At 40.9% G+C, this 20,625-nt stretch overlaps 1 protein-coding gene across 1 annotated transcript in view; it reads left to right on the forward strand.

The window, feature by feature from the left end:
* The window catches only part of LOC138247198 (mannan-binding lectin serine protease 1-like), a 58,254-nt gene that overhangs the window by 28,122 nt on the left and 9,507 nt on the right, over nt 1-20,625 (forward strand). Inside the window, exons 5-7 of the mRNA XM_069201941.1 lie at nt 6,594-6,712; nt 7,029-7,104; nt 12,606-12,737. Coding sequence (XP_069058042.1) covers nt 6,594-6,712; nt 7,029-7,104; nt 12,606-12,737 — 327 coding nt within the window. The remainder of the gene's footprint in view (nt 1-6,593; nt 6,713-7,028; nt 7,105-12,605; nt 12,738-20,625) is intronic.

Below are 20,625 nucleotides of genomic sequence, written 5' to 3' on the forward strand. Positions count from 1 at the left end.
CGCACGGAATTTGAAAGCAAAGTTTGCCAAATCCAGGATCTGTTCCTGGCAATCACATGATTTCCAGTCAGAGCTCAAGCAAAGGTCAGGTTTGGGCCAACATTGTTCAGCAAAATGACACTTTGTTTCCCTGCCTCACTCTCTTAACTTCCTTCTGATTTGATGATTATTTGATAGTTGACTGGATCTCTGAAGGAGTGTGAAGGCCAGCTAAACAGGTGCCTAAAGACCAAATGCGGGCGTTTGAAAGCTGATTGACGCCCTCTGGCGGGCAGATGGTTGTATCTGCAGGGTGAAAAAAGGGCCTTTCGGGTCTGGCTGGAGATGACCTAGGGCACACTGAGAAATGTGAAGGTCACCTTGGGGAGTTCTAGGCGTAGGCGGGGTGCATAGCGTCAATCTGTGTTGGCCTCTGAGGGTGAAACAAGAGTCTTTTCAGGATCTACTGCAGGGGTCTGAAGGCATATTGAGGCTGTGTCAGGCCACACAGACAGCAGAGCGATGCTGCATTTTGCATTACAGCTAAATGTGTTTGCATGTGAGCTCTATTGGATGCTGGAGGGTTCCTAAGGGAGAAACAAGGGTCCTTATAGGATCGTTTGGTGGGGTCTGGGGGCACACTGAGGTTCTGTAAGAGCATGCTCAAGTAGTGTTAGCTGGATGTGGCACATGACAGTCTCGGTTTCTTTTGTCGGCATGATAGTGGAATCTGAGGGCCAGCCAACGGTCCCTGTAGGCTACTAGGAGCGTTTAAAGATCAGCTGAAGGTAGAGTCAGTCTGAGGGCCCATGAGAGCATGTTCATGGATTCTAATGGCATGAAGGATGTGTGAGGGCACACCAAGGATCTCTATGTACATAGTAGAGTTGCTTCAATATCAATGTTGTGTCTTAGGATTGGCTCAAGAACAGTTTGGTGTGTCTAGAGCAGGTGTCTCCAACCGGGTGATCACAAGCTACCAGTAGCTCGCAGACACCTTCATTGTACCTCACAGCCTTGAGTTCATTTTTAAATAAGCACAGGGTCACATTTTCCTTTTAAAATTTAGCAAAGCCTGTGTTTATTTTACATTACTGTCTTCAGGCTGCAGACACTAGGGCCTGATAAGGAGCAGTGCTCAGTTGGACTTATGACCTAGACTGTGGCACAGAGGTGAAGAACTGAGGCACTGAAGTATTTAACTCTTAAATAAAAGTCCTTGTCAGATCAGTATTGGAGCATGAAAACAAAAATGTTACTGATTGCTTTTAAATTAGAGAATATTAAATTGAAGAGTTAACTTAATAATTAGGTAAACTCTTCATTTTAATTTGTCTTCCATTTCAAAGTGTTGGGTTTACTAACAACAGGCTTCTTTCTCAAAGTGGCCAGTAGACAGGGTTCCATATTTAGAAATGAAAGATAGTCATTTTTGTTTAAAAAATAAATAAAAAATAAACGGAAGAAAAATATTTCTAAGAAACATTAAGCCTTAATATTATTTTCCACCTTCACTTAAGCAAATTACATATTAATATTTAATGAAGCATGTTCCTTCACTTTAAATCCCTCCCATTTAAACAAATGGGTTTATTTTTCTGTTATAAATATGACACCTTAGCTACAGGCCACTGGCTGCAAGATGCCTTTTGTTTGTAAATGTGACAGTTTGGAATGGGAGAACATTGAAATGATGAGTTTTATGTAATCCACATAAACATAAAGCTAACTGTTCAGTTTAAATTCCCCCCCTTTAAGTGTTGCTTTACAAACAGTATGTATCCCAGTTGGTGATTGACATGGTATCATATTTAGAACTCCAAAATTACCAAATATAAGTGGGAGGAATTTAAAGTGCAGAAAAAACTTCCGTATTATGCATGCTATTCTGCACTTCAAGTTTCTCCCATTTAAAAAAAATGGTTGTATATTTGTTTTATACATGCATTGGCTCAACTCATTGTGAAAGGTATGTCATGTTATGATGGTGGGTAGTGCCCAAGTTGTGCACCAGATCCAAAATGCACTGCCAACTGGCCTAAGCCAATACATCAACAATGTTGATCCAATCTTATAAGATTTTTGTACATTTGATCCATATTTTCTGCAAAATTTTCATCAATGCTTTTCAAGAGACATGATGATTCCATTTTTCATATAAAATGCCACTCCAGCTTATTGTTGCAGTTTATAACAGTTAATAGTTTGTTGCAAGTAACCTTGATGACTTAAACCCAATGCATTTCAGGACTACGCCCTTTGTCAGGGGTAACCGTAATATTACGAATTTAAACTCAAATGCTTAAGAACCAGCAGCAGACCCAGCAGAGGCCCATCCGTACGGGCTGAGGGGCCACAACCCACTACCTTTTTCCTGACTTGAAGAGTATCTGTCAGGTTGAACAAAAGTCAGCCTGATAGATTCTCTTCTGGTTCAGGACATGCGCTAAATGTGCAGACTCCTGGCGGCCTGAGCTGTACTTTGCTGGACTGAAGAAGTCACAGCCCTGTGGGCGTGACCTTTTCAGCCCAGCAAAGGTGACTCAAGGCCCTCCCTCTCATGACGAGGGGGAATGACACTGATTGCCTTAGACCCTTGTGCTTCAGTTTTAATCCCTGTAGCACCCTGGGTCAAGTGTCAAGCAGTGACACCTCGTCACAGAGTAGGGCTGAGGGTCAGCAGTCTCACTGACCCCATCCCAGTCTGTGATGAGTTGTGACTTCTGCCTTCCCTCATTGGTTGACCTTTGGCCAGCCAATGAGGGAAGGCAGCAGTCTCAACCCTCCTGGGACCTCAGAGGCTTCCCTGTCAGAGCTGCTGAGGTAAGATGTAATTATTTTTTTAATGTTTGGTGCGAGCATGTGTGTATGACTGTATGTGTATTTGTTAGTGATTGCTGTGAATGGACATATGAGTACATATGTGAATGAATGGGTGTGTGTGAGGTGTATGTGTGCATGTGTAACGTACCCCCTCCCCCACGCCCCACCCCTCTTAAAATTACCAGCCGCCACAGAGCATACCACATGTCTTCAATCAATTATACATGATAGGTTACTTAATTATACCCTTTCAGCATCACTTGCATAATGTCCATTACAAAATTTCAGTGTGCATGCTCACCATTTTAACATTCAGTTAGCATGATAAAACTCACGTGCAATAAAAGGCAATATGAGGCAACCACTATCATGATAAACAAGAAAACCTAAATAACGTATACTAAGTGGTTGTGCCTAAAGCCCCTTATATCCTGAATACAAAATGTGCCCCAAACATGACAAGTTATAAAAACCCATGCATGCTCTGAACCAAAAACCCAAGTGAAAAGGACTCTGTCAAAAATAAACAGATGCTAAACTCACTGTGTTGTCATCATAAAAAATGAAAAAGGTGTCTTGTGCAACAAATGCATCTGACACAGGCTTTCATTCATCCATACACATATATCCCATTCATACGCACACATGTTCATACATTCCCAAAGTCCATGTTCATACTGACACATGGGAGCCCTGTCACAGTGCTCCTAGTCAAAGTATTCTGTTCAGGCCATAGTGTCTGGCTTTATGGACAATAGGCTTAAAGTCAATTAGGCTTGGGGGGGGGGCGTCTGGTAACAATGCACAAGTTGTTTAGCCTTCATTACCTCATGATGATTTTCACCGATCAAAAGTTGCTCTCACTGTAGAAAAGTTTGGAGCCCCCTGGAATGGAGACCAAATGGGCATGTGTGAGGGGCAAGCCGACAGCCTTCTCGGGGTCTCTGAGGACCAATTTGGGGTTAGCGGTCTAGGCTATCATCCGGGATGGTGAGGTTGTCTAGATGTTGGCAAGACTCAAACAGACTGCTGTGAACGTCTGAAGGGCTGGGTGGAGTCTCTGAGGGACATCTAATGCCTGACTAGATATGGGAGGTTGATTGTCAATTTAATGCTGTCTGGCAGAGGGTGGACTATGTATTAATTGGGATGTTGGGCTGCTGGCTGAGGATCTGTGAGGACCTTCCAGCAGTGTCTGGGTGTATGCTGAAAGCGTCTAAGGGGCATCTAGTGGTGTCTAATCTTGCTGGTGTATCCGATGATTAAATGTGGTTGTCTGAAAGCTGGCTTATCCTTAAGGTCTCATAGAACATAATGGGGATTTCTAAGAGGTGGCCCAGAGAGCTTGAGGGTGGGCCAGGAATACCTCACAATTAACTGGGGGTGTCTAAAGAGATAACAAGAGCCACAGGGCATGGTGGAGTGCCCTGAGACTACCTTCTAGGAGAGCAAATGCCAAGGGTTTCTGACCTTAATTGCCATGAAATGTTGTAGGACCAGCAGGGTTTTTCTGAAAGATTGCTGGAGGGGTTTTCATAGTGAGATGACAGTATCTGAGGGCTATACCGAGGTCCATGAGAACCATCTGAAGGTTTTTGAACCTCATCATGGAGAATCTGAAAGTTTTTAAGGAACAGATGAGGATGTATGGAGCAGAGCCACTGCAAGGAGACAGGCAGTTTTTCACCAGGCATTGCGCGTCTCTCGTGGCCCCAGGTCTGTGATTAATTTCTAAATTCAGAATGTAAGCAAGAGATTGAACAATATAAGAGTAGGCAGTAGTCCGTTCTCAAAAGGGTAGAGGCCTCTTAGGAACTCTTTCCCATTTGCAAATGGGTAACTAGCAACTTTCTAATGGCGGTAAAATGTGACTGTTTTGAGGCCGCATTTTGGTTGCAAAACATTGGTACATACCTCTCAGATTTGGCATTAGGAAGGGATGCCCTCCACACACCCCTTCCTAATGTTGAATCGCAAAACCCAAATTACGATTCAGTAACAATTGCGAATTTACAATTCAGCTTTGTACATCCCAAAAAGCATTTTTCTAGTCGCAAACGGGTCAATTCAGCGAATCGGCTAATTTGCAACTAGAATAATGCTTTATACATGTGGCCTACAGTCTCACATGGATAAAGAAGGGAGAAAAATGGGGCCAAATCCTACTTGCAAAAATTGTCATATCCCATGTGACCCATTGAGCCATTCCTGATTTATTGTTTTACAAAAAAAAAAAAGAAAGATTGCACATCACAATTTGGTAGGCCATGGTTACACTGTTAACCATTAAACAATTAAATGAAAAGTACCAGACTGTGCACGTGGTTGACAAAAAGCTGGGAAAGGATGCTTAAAAGGTATTTAATGTGATGTTGCAGGCTTGCATTACACATGGTGTGTATCAGTTTGTTCTCTGTGTCCTTTGGTGAAGGTGGGTTCCATCCATCCCCTGACATGTGAATGATGGGCCCGAACAGATGCCCTTCAGGTGTGGCTAAGGCAGGGTTAATGGGAGCAAGAGACCCAGCACGAGACGTGTGGATTGTGCTGTTTCTTTGCAACTGTTAGTTAAAGTGCTGTTATTATTTCTCATCGGAAAAATTGTAGTAGTTACACAATGTCTTTTTAAATGCGAATTCGTTTAAAACACGATAATTAAATTCAGACTAGAAAATCAGAACACAATGCCATAAAGAATAGTACAAGCCGGATGAGGCTAAGTACTGCAAGGGGATATTATTTATTTATGGTGTAAGAGGCCACTTCAGGTCTGGCACCACCAGAGGGTTTACCAAAGTTGTTGCCTTAGGACACCCAGTAAGTGGCACAAAATTACAAGAAAGCAACTAAAAATTGTTTACACAGGATGATGCACACCCCAGCAGCAAAATATTTTGCCTGTAGAGCCAAACATCCTTTTTCCGATGCTGGTAAATTGACATCATCTGTACATTATAATCTGAGCTCCGTCATTAATAGTAATCTTTGATAGTGGTGGAAATACAGTGTTGTGATTCCTTAGTACCATTACAGACTCAAAATAGGATTAATTCTCCTCTCGGTTTGTCATGTGCAGTTTGTAGATCACCTGAAGTTTTTCAGGTATTGCCAAGTGGGCACATGTTTAGCAAAGGCTTCCAATCCTCCAGCTGTTTCTGTGCTGCATCGCAGGAGGTCAGAGACACTGGAATTATGTGATTTTTGCAGCCGCTTTTTCCGCATAATTAGGGATTTCTCGCACTTACCTCAAAATCCATCATCGGCCCCATAATTTGTAGATTTTAACAAAAAAGAATTGTGTTTGTAGCTCAAACGGATCAAAGGTAACTTGATATGGTGCACCGTGTTCCTGCGCAGTGTAAGGCCACAAAGGTTGAGTGCTAATCTGTCTTTGCATATTGCTGTATTTGTATGTTAAACTGGTATTACTGAGGTGGAATCTTTGCCGAGACAGTGCTACTGTGAATTAAAAGTGACAAAATAATGAACTACTATTCTCACACAAAATGTGCCACATTATGCAACATAATTAGCTTCTTCTTCCTTACGTAATTTATTCAACCATGCCACATAATTATGTCCTCCCGTCTGACATAATTCCAGTGGCCCTGGCGAGGTACCTAAATGTCAGTGCTCTCGTCCTCTCAGTTTCAGGATATCCCTTTTATACAAAATATGATGTAAATGTATATACTTTACTGTCTTAAAGCTGTTCTTTCTTTACTTGCTTTTCATAAGCATTCCCTTTTTTATAAAAATTTAGTTTAATCCCTCTGCTTTCCACTTCCCAGATTTACTCTGCACACATGCAGTACCAGCCTACGCCAAGGTGGAACCCAAGCAGGAGAGCTACAGGGCAGGCCAGGAGGTGACTGTCACATGCCTGGAAGGATATGCGGTAGTGATGTCGGTAAGTTGCTACTGGGGCAGGGGCATCTTCTTCTATTCTCTTACTTTTATTTCAACCCAAAAATAATGCTGCTGGGAGAGCAGAATTTACTTAGCTTCAACAAACCACCATCATTGTCACAGTCAGTCTAAGGATATAACCTGCCTGACACGGGGGTTCCTAAGGCCACGATAATGTGACTCCTACGTTCCTCCATCCCCCAGTTACATTTTTTCCGGTGGATGAGGTCCTGGTAACCTCTTCCTCCCATTCTACAGGTATTGTTGGTCTTGTTCAGATGCAAGACTCTGACCTTCTCTTACCTTGTTCCTTTCAGGACCAGAGCAGCAAGACGTCCTACCAGGCAACGTGTCAAAAGCATGGACTATGGGACCACTACCACCACTGTCAGTGTGAGTACCTCAGGCCAACATACTGAACCTCCGGCTTCTACCATGTCCTTTCACTTTAAAGGGGAATGCATCAGAGGGATCCAGAAATGTAATCCTTTGTAAAGTATCCATGTACACGCTAAACACTGTGAAAATGAATTCATTAAATGACTGTTCATAGCATTAGGTGGCTTACTATGGGAAGATGTTAGAAGATGAGAGGGAAAGTGGTCAGAAGAAAGCTACTCGGAACAACTATGTTTATTTTTTTTATATATATATATTAGCACAAACTTAATCACTTTTCTAAGGAACGAGTAGACACGGCTTCTAGGATAAAAGGTTTGCTTACAGGTAAGAAGAAAAGAATAGTATGTGGCTGACAAGATGCCCATCAGCCACTCTTAATCTGCCTTATTTTCTAAATTTTCTCCCAAAAGTAGATTTGTTGACACAAGTAGACAGATGGAACAGGATCAGGAAGACACTGAGATATAGGTTTGAAAGTAACATTTGTCCAGAACCGTTTTTAATTCTTGGAGGTTGCAGTGTTATATCCATTGTGATATAAAGTTACAGCTCTTTATCTTGACTTTTGTATATCTGGAGACATCATGCAGTTGAGGCCTAGATTTAGAGGAAGGGGCAAGCACAGATAGAAGATCTTTTAAACATGAGCTACATTTTTCAAAACTTCACTTCAAGGAATTGGGGGGTCAGTTTTATCAACACTTTGAATCGGTGAAAAGTAACCAAAATGACACAAACCGGCACACAATTGTGGATTTGTTAATTATTTGGCAGTACTAAAACTTTCTTTTAATCCGAAAGGTTGCCTAAAAAGTAACACGTAGCTCTTTCTCCTACTTTGCATCAAGGGGTGGCCCCATGGTGGTAAACGGGTGGTTTTTGGCACATATGCCTACCAGCTAACATTTGTAGACTGGACTTTGCGCAAACCATAATGTCTGCTGGAGGCAGGTGTTATCACGGTGAAGTGTTGTTTTTGCGTCAAACTTTCCACGTGGGATGCACTGTAGAGCGCACATACAATGTTTGAAAAGTTTTAGAGTATATCCTAGCATAATATTTTATAGTGGAAACATGAACTTTCTGTATAAAACCACTTCTAGAAATCAAGCAGACACATTTGCATTGATGTGTGTGTTGCTACGTAACCAAAAAGAGCACCAGAGCTGCAGAACAGAGCATCAGTGCCATGACTAAGTGAAGGTGCTAGTCCTGTCCTGCTCTATCATAGTGCAATGCAGCAACTTTGGTTGCTGTGCTGCATTGTGCTAGATCTTAGTAAGTCTCCCATCCTGATGCCTGATCATAGATCTTATGGTTACTCAGTCTGTCTGATAACTAATCCACAGGCAGATTCACCATTGGACACTTAAAACCTGGGAAGTTGTACTAGAACACAAGAAAAGGTGGTGTCAGAGCTGATAAGCAAAAGTAGATAAGATAGCGACCAGACCATATTATGTAGGAAGTCCCACACATAGGTATGTTAGACCTATCTGAATAAAGGGCTTTCAGAATGTGTCCTTTGGCATTTGTGGGTTTCTGTATTAAATGGGGGTATCTCTTGTCTACCATTGGGGTTGCCAATGTGGCCAATGTGTTCACCAATTGTTCTCAGTACATTCCCAGACAGAAATGAACAACCTGCAAAAGGGATATTAATGTATAATACATGGGCAGAGATTATGGGTCAAGTAGGTGCTGAGAGTTGACAGGATTGTGCCCTGGGGGTGATCACAGAGCATCCAAATGGTTGAGCAAGTTGTATGGAGACAGCTAAACATCAAGGTATCAAATAAAATCAGGAATGTATATTGCCTTATGTTGAGGAAATTCCTGGAAATGATGGCTTCCCCTCCCCGAGATCTATCTTCAGCCGCAAAACCAAACCATGAAGGTACTGGGCAATCAATGGTAGGCACACTACTAGGGGTTAGTCATGTTTCTGCCAAGCAGCACATCATTCTTCTTGGTAACAATTAGACCATTGATTTCTTGGTGCTATTTATCTGCTGATCCTGTATGTAGCTTACAGCAATTCATCTGCATGTAAGCTGCATTCTGCCAATGTTCAAAGTAAGGGGAAGAGGTTGGTCTTCATTGTAAACCAGAATAGCACATGGTTTTCTGCATTGTGGAGGCAAAGGATAGTTTCTACTTAAGTTCAAAAGATCCTGAGCCCAATCCATTCTGGACAGATGGAGAAGCAGAAAGGAGATGAGCTGAGTGACAAGCACTGGCAGCAACCTGCAGTCAACAGTACCTAATGTTTGATGACTCGTGAAGAAGGTACCGAAGCACACACTATAAATGTGTTCCCATAAACTCCTTCAAAGTAAGTACAGGTAGTCACAGGATCAGGTTGCTCAAAGTCATCTGTTTATTCATCCAAATTTTCAATTCATAACATATCGAGCTTTCACCATAGAAACAGCAGACACGTGTTTCGACCACAGGACTTTTTTAAGGCTACAAGAACGCCCTGCCATCATGGATGGTACGAGGGTACACATTAGTTACTAGTCACATTCTTGCTTTTACTGTGGCTCCCACACCTTTGCATATGCAAACCTTTTTCTACAAGTTTGTGTTTCATTCACGTTACAATGTTTTAGTGGCTCTCTTTGGTAAGCATTGTTGTTTTTTTTCCTTTCAATTATGGTACTCGGGCTTTCGATGCACCTGCGTTGTGGTTTGATATGGTGCCATGCCACCGTGTACTATTAGGGTCTTTCACTTGTTACACTTATAAACTCACACTTTTACCCTGTTTTTCTTCACCGGTGTAACCATTTGGTTTTAGATTACCTGTTTTCTCAGACTACCCTTTTTAATTTTATCATTATTATTTTTGTACATTAAATTCGTTTTTGTACATTCTTGCAACCTTGAAAAAGTCCTTTGGACAAGACACGTCAGCTGTTTCTATGTTGAAAGCTTGTTATCTTATGAAGTGAAGATCTGGATGAATGGACAGATGAATTTGAGCAACTTTATCCTGTGACTACTTGTTCTTACTTATCAGGGAGTTTAGGAAACATCTTTACAGCGTGTACTGCGGTACCTTCTTCAAAAGCTGTACAGACTGTCTCACAGGATGGGATTTCACCGCTTAGGTTGCTGGGACTAGTACCATGTGAGCAGACTCTGCTCTTTGTTGCTCTTTGGACTTACTTACCCATTACATAGATGACTGTTACTCACCTACTCCCATTGTGTTGGGCAGTGCTTAATTTGTAAATAAAAACGTGCCGGTGCCCAAAGCCCTCCTCTTAAATGCGCAGCTGCTGCAATTAACTGTGTGAACATGGAATCCTGAGGCACCGTAGTCCTGATGCCATCTAGGGCCTCTTTAATCTATTACAGCCACTCCCTGCCCCTTCAGCTCACTCTTGCAGCCTTCTGCTTTCTCCCTTCGTGCCGCTTTTTCGTTTTCCTCCTCCTTTGTCTTTCCCATATGTGTCTTTTGCTCGCAGCAAATGCTTGAGGCTGAAAAATAAGCGCCGGCCCTCAAAAATAAGTGCCAGTGCTCAGCACCAGAAACAAGCACAAATTAAGCACTGGTGTTGGGATGTGTGAACGCGCAGCATTGCCACTTGTTTCTTATTAAATGTCTTGATGTCTATAGTTGCCGCTTTGATGCTCACCACTGCCACTGGTTCATGGTGTCAGCTGGGAACTGGGAGGGCACGAGTGCCTGTCAATTCAGCCTGCTAAGAACATGAATACATGAATTCTAGGAATAACAGCAGCATATGAGAGCAAGCAGAGGACTAGTTAGGAAGCCAGAGAGACTTCAGCAGATGAGTCAGTGTGGTTGGACTCAGAAATGGTGTCCAGCATGAGCCTGTGTGGTATCCAGTAAAGTATTCTTTTATGTTGTTTGGGGTTGTCCAATGCTCTTTTCTTGCATTGACAAGTAGTATTGATTTATAAAGGGGAGAATATAGAATGTCGGAGGATTCCAGAGCTTAGATAATCCATCTGTGATGCTCTGATGTCAGTTGCTGTTGAAATTAGAAGCTACATGTTATGGATGGGATGTTTTCCCATAATGAACCTACTTAAACTCAGTTCTGGAGTCTACTCTCTTACAGCCAGTTCGATTCCGCACAGGTGTGGAGGTGATACGCATCATGTGTTGGATACAAAACAACAAAACGCTTCCCTGCCACTCCCAGTCCTGCTGCCGGCCGTCTCAGTGCTCCTCTGCTCCCGGTGGCCACACAGCACAATCTCCCAGACTCCCCACCCATTCCAGACGCTGCTCTCATGCACTAACCCAGCATGAGAGCAGTGTCAGGATTGGCCTGAGAGAGCTGGTGCAATGCTCGTTCAGGGGCAGAGAGCCTGTGCCTTTTCTTCACTGGACTGTACAACACAGCTGGATTCGACAAATGTAAAAGTGAATGATGGCCGGCCAAACCGGCATGCGCACTTGCACTGGCCATCACTCCTCCTCCCTGTCAATGCCCGGCCCCACCCTACCTTCTCATGGCTCAGCCAGGGAATGAAATATAAAATAATAAAATTGTTTTATTTTTCATTTGCTGGCACTGAGCAGTGGACCGCCGCTTCTTATGTGCCATTACGGAGGAGCCACATTTGATGTGATTGGCTCCTACCTGCCACAAGATAAAGGATGAGCATGCCTAAGCCTGTGCCAGAGACAGAGGGCCTGATTTAGAGTTTGGCAGAGGGGTTACTCCGCCACAAATGTGACGGATATCCTGCCCGCTGTATTACAAGTTCTATAATGGGATCATAATACGGCGAATGGGATACCCGTCACATTTGTGACGGAGTAACCAGCTCTGCCAGACTCTAAAACAGGCCCAGAGTTGGCTGTTGATCCAGTCTGCTATGTATCCTGGGATGTAGAGTCCAGGAGTGGTAAGAAGGTGAAAGAACTGCGCGACCCAGGCGGTTTGGTAGCATAGGACCAGCTCTTACCCTGCACACCTCCGGCCAGGCTCTCCACCTAATAGACTCAAGTGGAAGCACGTTATCGGCTCCCCTGCACGTATAATTTCAGAGGCAAAGTGAGTGCTACTGAGGTACTAGAGAGACAGCTGAGATTTAAAAAATAATTCTATGATTAGATCAAAGAAGATCTAATACATATTTTTACAATCTGCAATTCACGCTGAGCCTCAACATGTGTGGGTAATGATGCAGGATTCCATTATTACTGAATACAGTTGAACTAGGACAACAGGTTTGGTAGATTATATGTTACTGAAGATTTTTTTTATTAAAAAATAACTATGGCATTGTTTATTAACATGTTTAACGTAGTGTGGTTTGTTAATAAAGTAACAAAACAATATTTCTCAGTTTGGTAAAATATGGTAGAAGAATAACTTTGGGTACAATACCATAATAAACAGTATGATAAAATGATTCCCTGCTTAGGAGGGAAGAAACTATGCTGAAAGCAAAGACACTGCATCAAATCTCCTTCTGATTCATTATTTCCGTTCCCTTTTCAGTGGTGGATTGTGGCCCTCCACAAATTGATGATGGCTACATCACTTACTTATCACATGGCAACTCAACGACCTATGCAGCAGCTATTCTGTACACATGCAAGATATACTATGAACTGTCACCCCCAGGAAATGGTAGGTCACCCATGATTTTATTGCACCATCGTGGCCACAACCCCTAATTAGGGGCAAAGCGAATACTACCAGCACTGGGTACCGGAAGATAAGCATGCCCCTGATAAGCCAAAAGGCAGTATTGTTGTTTACTTATAGGAGGACCATTCAGTGCAAAAGGGCCTAGAGATGTCAGTAAGAAGGTGGTTTAATATGTCACAATGTTGTCCGGGTGTGTCATCAAATGAAGTCTTATGCGCTGTTTCATTGTCCAATGGGATCAATCAGTAATAGTGTACTTATTCTATATTGAAGAACATACACACTTTAAATCACAGGTCCTATATATATATATATATATATATATATATATATATACTGGAAGATGCAGGATCACAAGAAAACAACAGCCAGCCAGGGCAAAAATCTGGATCCCAAAGGATACAAAGAGCCACAAGAAAATGTAATATCCAAGAAAGAAGTGACTCAAACAGATGATCTCATTAAAGAACAAAAATATATTTCTACTACAACGTTTCAGCTTCCGCCTTCCTCAGGTAGTACAAGATGGTTTGCTCAGTGGCTGCACAGCTGACACACACACACAAACATACATACATATATATTTTTATATACACATATTTGTCTTTTTTTAAAATAATTTTTAATAAACTATGAGTTCAGTAAATGGCAGGTTTCACACTCCATACTAAGGCATAATAAGGATAATCTCGAAGAGGCCCAATATGTTGTAATTAGCCCGTTCGGAATCTTTTGTGGGGCCCAAATCGAAAAGGTCTGGTGGGGCCCACTATTGCTTTCACCTTGTAAACAGAGAAAATATTCTCCAGGAAAGAGAAAAGTGAGTATTTGTACCATCGAGTGTAAACACTTTGTGAGCTGTCTCATTATAAATTAGTCCAGGCACATGACATCTCATTAAAAAGGATGGCGTAAAATAGAGCAAATCTCAATCCCTTAGGTGTCCCATAGGTGTCCCATGTTTCTAATGGTTTACTTTATTCTGGTATAGGAAATAGTTATTGTCAAGAATAAACGCCCAATTATCTAAAGTTTTTGACTGTCTAATGTAGCTACTTGATCTAGAATGAGATAGTGTTTAATACAGGGGTCTCCAACAGGTCGATCTTGAGCTACCAATAGGCTAGTAGCTTACACATCCTACGTGCGATTTCATTCTGTTTGAGAATATGCAGCTCCTACCAAGGAAACACTTTAAAAAAATGGCTTCTGTTTTTGTCAGACTTTTTAAGTTGGCAGTGTAGGCTCCCACAGGCCACGCACAGTCTTGTGGAAACTCCTTGTGACTTACCTCTTTCTTGCAGATTCACAAGTTGCAAGCCAGTCTAGGCCATGAAAGAAGAGGCTATTGTGAAATAATTTCAGTTTTGATGCATTGAAGAGAAAGAGGGAGAAAGAAAATTAAATCATCCTGATGGTTTATTATGCAACTGAGCTCAGTACTACTGGCAGAGCTTTTTTTTTTTTATTATTTTTTTTTTTTTATTTCTCTCCTTTAAGCATTTCTTCATCTTAAGTTCTTTCCTTGAAAACCTATTATTTTCTTTCCTTTTCTGTGCATTCTTTCTTCCCTTTTCCCTAGTCTTCTCCTCCCTCAATACCTTTTTTCATTTGTTTCTCCCTTCCTCTTCCACATTTCCTCTCTCCATTTCCTTAACTCATTTTTCTCCTTTCATTCTCACCTTTGAGTTCCAATTTCTTTCTGTATTCTTCTGTTTTTCTCTCCTTCTTCCCTTTCTCATTCACCGTTCATTCTTTCTGTCTTTCATTTTTTCCTTTCATTTACTCTTTCCTATTCATCTCTATTCTCCTTTATTTTGTTCTTCCTTTCTCTTGTTTTCTCCTTCACTCCTTCCCTTATCTACTATTCACCTTTCTTTCCTACATTTCTCCTTTCTCTTCTGCTTTTTTTCCCTCAATTGACTCTACTTTCTTTGTCCATGTAATTCCTTCTTCACACGCCTTCTCTTTGTCCTTCTTTCCCTTTCTAATTCCTCTACTTTTTTGACTTCTCACCTTTTTCTTTCAGTTTGTCCTTTCCTTTCATCCTTTCCTTCAGTGTTTTCTTTCCTCCCCATCTTCTTTTTCCTTTATGTTTGATATCCATTCATCTGACCATCCATTTTTGTTTCACAATTGCCTGGCAAAGGTACCCATAAGCATGGCATGGCTGTGCAATACTCTTAGAGACTTAAGTAGTCTGCATGTACCTCACAAAAGGTATCATTGCTATTGGTCCTGGCTAAGGGTGCAATAAAACATACCTTTCGGGGTTGCTTGTTTGTGGGCATCTAGTAATGGACTTCGGAGCTATTAGTCAAATGATGGAAAACTTTTGAGTCCTAGCTTTCAAAATGAGAGCAGCACCATTCCATTTACTGCATGACAAAGACACCACAAGCACCAGTGAGACACTCACCTGTGAAAAACTCTTCATAAACAGCTAAATTGATCCTGTATGCCACGGGAGAACCTTTTCAGACACAGCTCCTGTCCCATTAGTGATATGTACTCACTGATTCAGAACTGGGCATCTCAGGGTCCAATGTTAAATTTAATTCGCCAATATCTACCCTTATCTAATTCAAACAACAGGCTGCAGCTTGGAACTTTTTTTATTGATAAATAGTAGTTATTCAATAGAAATAATTTGGGGGCACCTGGTTTAAGATTTTCAATACCCTTATTGTGGTTTATTCAAGTGTGAAGATTCCCAGCATCCAGGGTGCCCAGAATATTTTACACAGTCTCTTGAATATGCCTTCAGTGTTCTAGATATATCCTAGTAATATTTATACTACTGGTGACAAAATGTTGGCTATGTATTTAGATACCATGTCAGTAAATTAATTTATATCATGATGGAACAACATGGACAAGAAACGGATTAGATGCTAGTCCCAACAAATTAAATACATTAATACACTATTTTGGTCTTCCTGTATATTATGCAAGTAGGATATGAGTACAACAGACAAAATTCCCTGCTACGGTGTGGCACGCTGACATATGAAGAGGGATGTCCATCAAAAGAGAGGAAATCTCAATTATTATGCAAAAAGATATGGCTCAAAAGGGCCTGCTGGGCTTAAGACCCACCTGAAAAGGTAGCTCCAGAATGCTCAAGGATGGCTAGGGGTCAGAGCATGAAGAACCTTGAGAACTACATTTACATTCCATAAAATGGTAAGAGGGGAATGGAAGAACCTTTGCTGATACCCAAAATGTTGAGTAATTAGGTATGCCCTTAAAGTAAGCCCACTGACTGGAAAATGTAATTGTTGTGGGTCAATTAAAAAAACTAAAAGCCTCATTTAGAATTTTAAAATGACGGAGAAGGCCTTCCACCAGAAATGTAGCATAGTACCCTGCCAACCAAAGTTACAGTCTGCCCACTCTGTTCGGAGTCCGGCAGAACAGTATTTCATCTGTGCTCGGTTTGCCTGCAGAAACCTTGCACCCATGGCCCTAAAGACTTGGGTCCATGGGTGTAATTATCCCAGACAATCCACACTAATTAGGCAGAAGTTGTGAGGTACTTTTTTCCTATTTCGAACCACCAGGAAAACTGTAGTCCCCCTGAACCGTTAAAATTAAAAATGATCTCTAATCCTTGGTAGAAAACTAACAGGGTCATTGTTTTTTTGCTTTACAAAAACAAACTTCTGTTTTGGGAGTTTGTTTTTGGAAAGCAAGCAAGTTTGTTGAGCTACCCCCCATGAAACAAAGTGACCACTCAGCAACTTCCTGTGTCTTCAGAGGAGCTGTCTTGGTGGAGGTGGAAGTTTCTTTGATAACGAGCTTTGCCATCAACCATAGATCCATAAATGCAGTGGAACTAAGTCAGCTTTGTCCCGCTCAAGGCCCCCCATCACCTCTGAAATTCATGACTGCGGCCCTTATAACAATCTTGATGGATATTCTGGCCGCCGTATTGCAATGTCTACAGGATATAGTGAAATGGACACATTTCAGCACAAAACATATCCATAGCTACATCACTCCAGCATGACTAACCTGCTTTAAGTATTTGGCTTTCGGTTCTGTAATGATGGCTACAATATCAGTGTCAACCCGCGCAGGGAGAATGTCCCTTCTGTAAAAGTGATAGTCCATTTCTGCTTTGGGACCTAGAAGAAATTAACATGTTTTTTTCAAGGAAAAGACAAAGTCCCTTTCTGAAGTGGTACTTAGAAACATTTTGACTTCCGGACTTTCACTGGACCAATCAACTGTGTATCTGACCAGGGCACCATCACGGTCAGCCTCAAGAGCCGGGTCTTACTGCAACCATTAACTATAATTGCCACTCTGTACTTCTTCATGTTATTTTGTCCTAAAACTTTAAACATTCATATCTCTGGTTCCCTTATTGCATTTTTTGTCTTTTTGATCACACTAGTCTTAGATTTTCTTTTATGTTAAACTTTTTAAAGTTCTTAATTTACCAATTATATCTTCATATTTCATTCTACTGATTTATATACATCCAAAATATATTATTGAGTTTTTTGTTTATTCAATGTTCACTTTCCAGCTCCAAAAGTGTTTCTGGGGACTAAACCCCATCTTCTGGGGAGTCAAAATTGCAATATTATACTAGAATTAAATAAAGACCAAAGTTGAGTAGAGGCTCAAACTTATTTACACCCCATATTAAACCACCAGTTAAATGTAAATGTCAATTTTCAAATTCTCCAACTTCCCAATACTGATCAATAATTCTACATGTCTCTCCTCTCCTTCTATAGGTCAAAATGCCACATGTGTACTACCTGTACAAGCTTGATGAGTAGTGGTCAAAAGTCTTTAATATATCCATCTACAATGCAGTGCTTGGCTCGGTTGTTTATGTTACCTGTATATACCTTGATGCCACATGCTAACTCCTACTAGGACACATTTTGTATCACTCATAATAGAAAAATTGCAAAGGTCTGTCTACTCTATTATAGTAGGTTTTTTTTTAAACCTGCGGCTTCCTTTCTTATAGGTACCTACCAGTTTTACCAGTTACATAAAGGCAACAAATATTTCACATGCAAAAGTATAGGTGGCACACAAATACATGTTACCAGCCCAAGTCTGCATATGAAAAACATTTGCAAAGCCAGATTCTGTAAAGAGGGACTCTCATAATCCATGTGCATCTTTTTCCACTTTCAATCGAAGTCCCTGATTATATCATCACGTGCATATCTCTCTCATTTACATTTGTTCAATGCTGCCATTTAATTGCAGTCTCTACTCGTAATATAAAATATATTGTTCTTGAAGTAGTAGTTACATCCCAATGTGTAAAAATATGATCCAATTTGTTCCTGAGACTGCTTTTCATTTTGAATAATTAAAAGCAAAATTCATTAATCCCCTGTTGGGTATCTAGTTCCAAGCTAGGCTAGTCACATCATACCACATTTCAAAATTATCTTCTGTATATTACCTCCACTAATGGATGGTTGTAATGTTTCAGCTTTTTGAAATTTTAATTTATTGATGTCATGTTTTTCCTGATTGAGATGTGTAGCCACAGATGATGTTTTCATTATGTGTTTGTATTTTAGTTATATGCTCTGAAATATTTTTATCAGCTCCTTGTAAAACCTTGTAACTTTGTCTACAACTCAGATATTTTAATATTCTATAAACCAGTGGGGCTTAATGGCAACTTCAAAGGTCTTTAAAAAGAAATCTTTGTCACAGAGAGCCACTACAGATCAAGCAGGTGCCTGGTAATGTGTTCACTGTGCAGAACTCCTATGGAAACCAAACTGCTGAATTCTGGATTGCTTGAAGTTTGACCATCAAGAATCTAAGCTGACTAGGACATCATTGTCTGATAGTTGGTGGTTGGCCATCTGCTATTTTCTATGTCCAAATAATTTGTGAAAAATCGTATCTCATCTTCCTTTTGACTGATGTAAGACTGTGATCCAGGCACTAGTATTATCCTATCTCAGCTATATATATTCTTTACATGTGGGCATTGTGAAATATTTGATGGCCTCTATGCGGCATGAATCACCCCAATACAACACAGCGTGTGGCAGGCAGAAGCAACATAACAAAATAGTTACAATGAGTAAACAGGTGAATGGCTCCATTTAATGCACCAGCAATTTATCCAAGGGTTGCAGTGTCCCTTGCCTCACAGTGCTGAGATATCAATTTGTAAAAACAAATTAGAGGTCAAAAAGGTTTTTCTAGCACAACAATCCGTTTTGAGTTTAAATAGTCTGTAGTTGCATTCCTTTTTGCAGATAACTAATAAAAATTGATTGTGAGGTTATTTTTGGAATAGAAACTTCCAGCATCCCTGTGTTGTGTGGTTGTTATGCTACTATGATACTTCCTTGGGACATCTGGTAAATTGCTTTGAAGAGTTTATATTTCATTTTATCTCCTGTGTTTCAGACTGCTTGGCAAGCTTGATTGTAATGATCAATCTTGGTGTGTATGTCAACAATTTCTAATAGTTGCCTGATCGAATTTAATCAATGGAGTGGTTAATCATGCCACTCCATAGATCACATTCATCAGGCAACCATCAGAAATTGTTGATGTGTGCCATATAATTGATCATTACAATCAAGTTTCAAAGAAGTCTGAATGTGTTAATTTGTTCCTTAAATTTCATTTGCTCCTTTAGACTGATGATATTCAGCTCATTATCCATGTGGGTTATGAACGAGGGTCAGCATCAGACTGGTTCGAGCAATGGATTGTTGCTGTTCCTGAACAGATAGGTCACAACTCATTAAATCTCAATGGATTGTTGTTGAACAGATAGGTCATACGTACCTAAAAATCATAGGATTGTAGATGTTGCTGTCAGAGTTACCAGATCCTGGGGGTCTGTGCACGTCCCCAACACTTCCACCACAAGACAGCTCCAATACTCTGATTCGATTTGTCACAGAGTCTACGGGAGTCCAAGTGGGGAAAATGGGATTAGGAAGGGAACAGCTGGGAAGGAGACCTGTAGGAAGCAAAAGTTAAAACACACAGTATCAAAATTACATCACAAGAAAACAGTACTAGGTAATGACTGTAAGCATCGTCATTCTGAAAACATGAACAACCTAAACATAGACTTAAAATGACTAGGCTTCAAGATGACTGGATACCTGTGAGGGAATCAAGAAATGGTTAAATGAAACTTTCAAATTCAAGTACTCTCCTTTTCATGACAATCAGGAAACAATCTGAATAATTTCTAAAACCATCATGTGAATCATTTTTGAGAAAACATATTAGGAACACACCACATTACATCTAGAACTCTGGCCTTTTTGTTTTCTCAAATTGTCTGAACATGAATTTGCGCACTTTGCAGATTTTCACATAGATAGTCAACACCATAGAAGGATTGTGCACCATGAATAACACCACGTAGATTCGAGGAATAAATCACACAACTTGTCAACTCGAAAACTTCCAAGTAAATGCGTTAGAATGGAAACACACAATGAATAACATGAATTAAGCACAATGAAAGAATCGCGCGTCTTGCTGATTCGAATACCACCATGTAACTGCCAAGGGTTGGTAGCGCACAATGAATATCAAGGGTTAAATCACAAGAACATGAATCGCGCGTCTTGCCGATTCGAATGCCACCATGTAACTGTCACGGAATGGTAGCGCACAATGAATCAAGGGTTAAATCACAAGAACATGAATCGCGGGTCTTGCCGATTCGAATGCCACCATGTAACTGTCAAGGAATGGTAGCGCACAATGAATATCAAGGGTTAAATCACAAGAACATGAATCGCGCGTCTTGCCGATTCGAGTATCAGCATGCAAATGCCACGAAACGCCCAAGCGCACATTCACACGCGCAAGAGTTAAATGGTTTATCATG

This window comes from Pleurodeles waltl, chromosome 7 (genome assembly GCF_031143425.1).
Source record: "Pleurodeles waltl isolate 20211129_DDA chromosome 7, aPleWal1.hap1.20221129, whole genome shotgun sequence".
NCBI lineage: Eukaryota > Metazoa > Chordata > Amphibia > Caudata > Salamandridae > Pleurodeles > Pleurodeles waltl.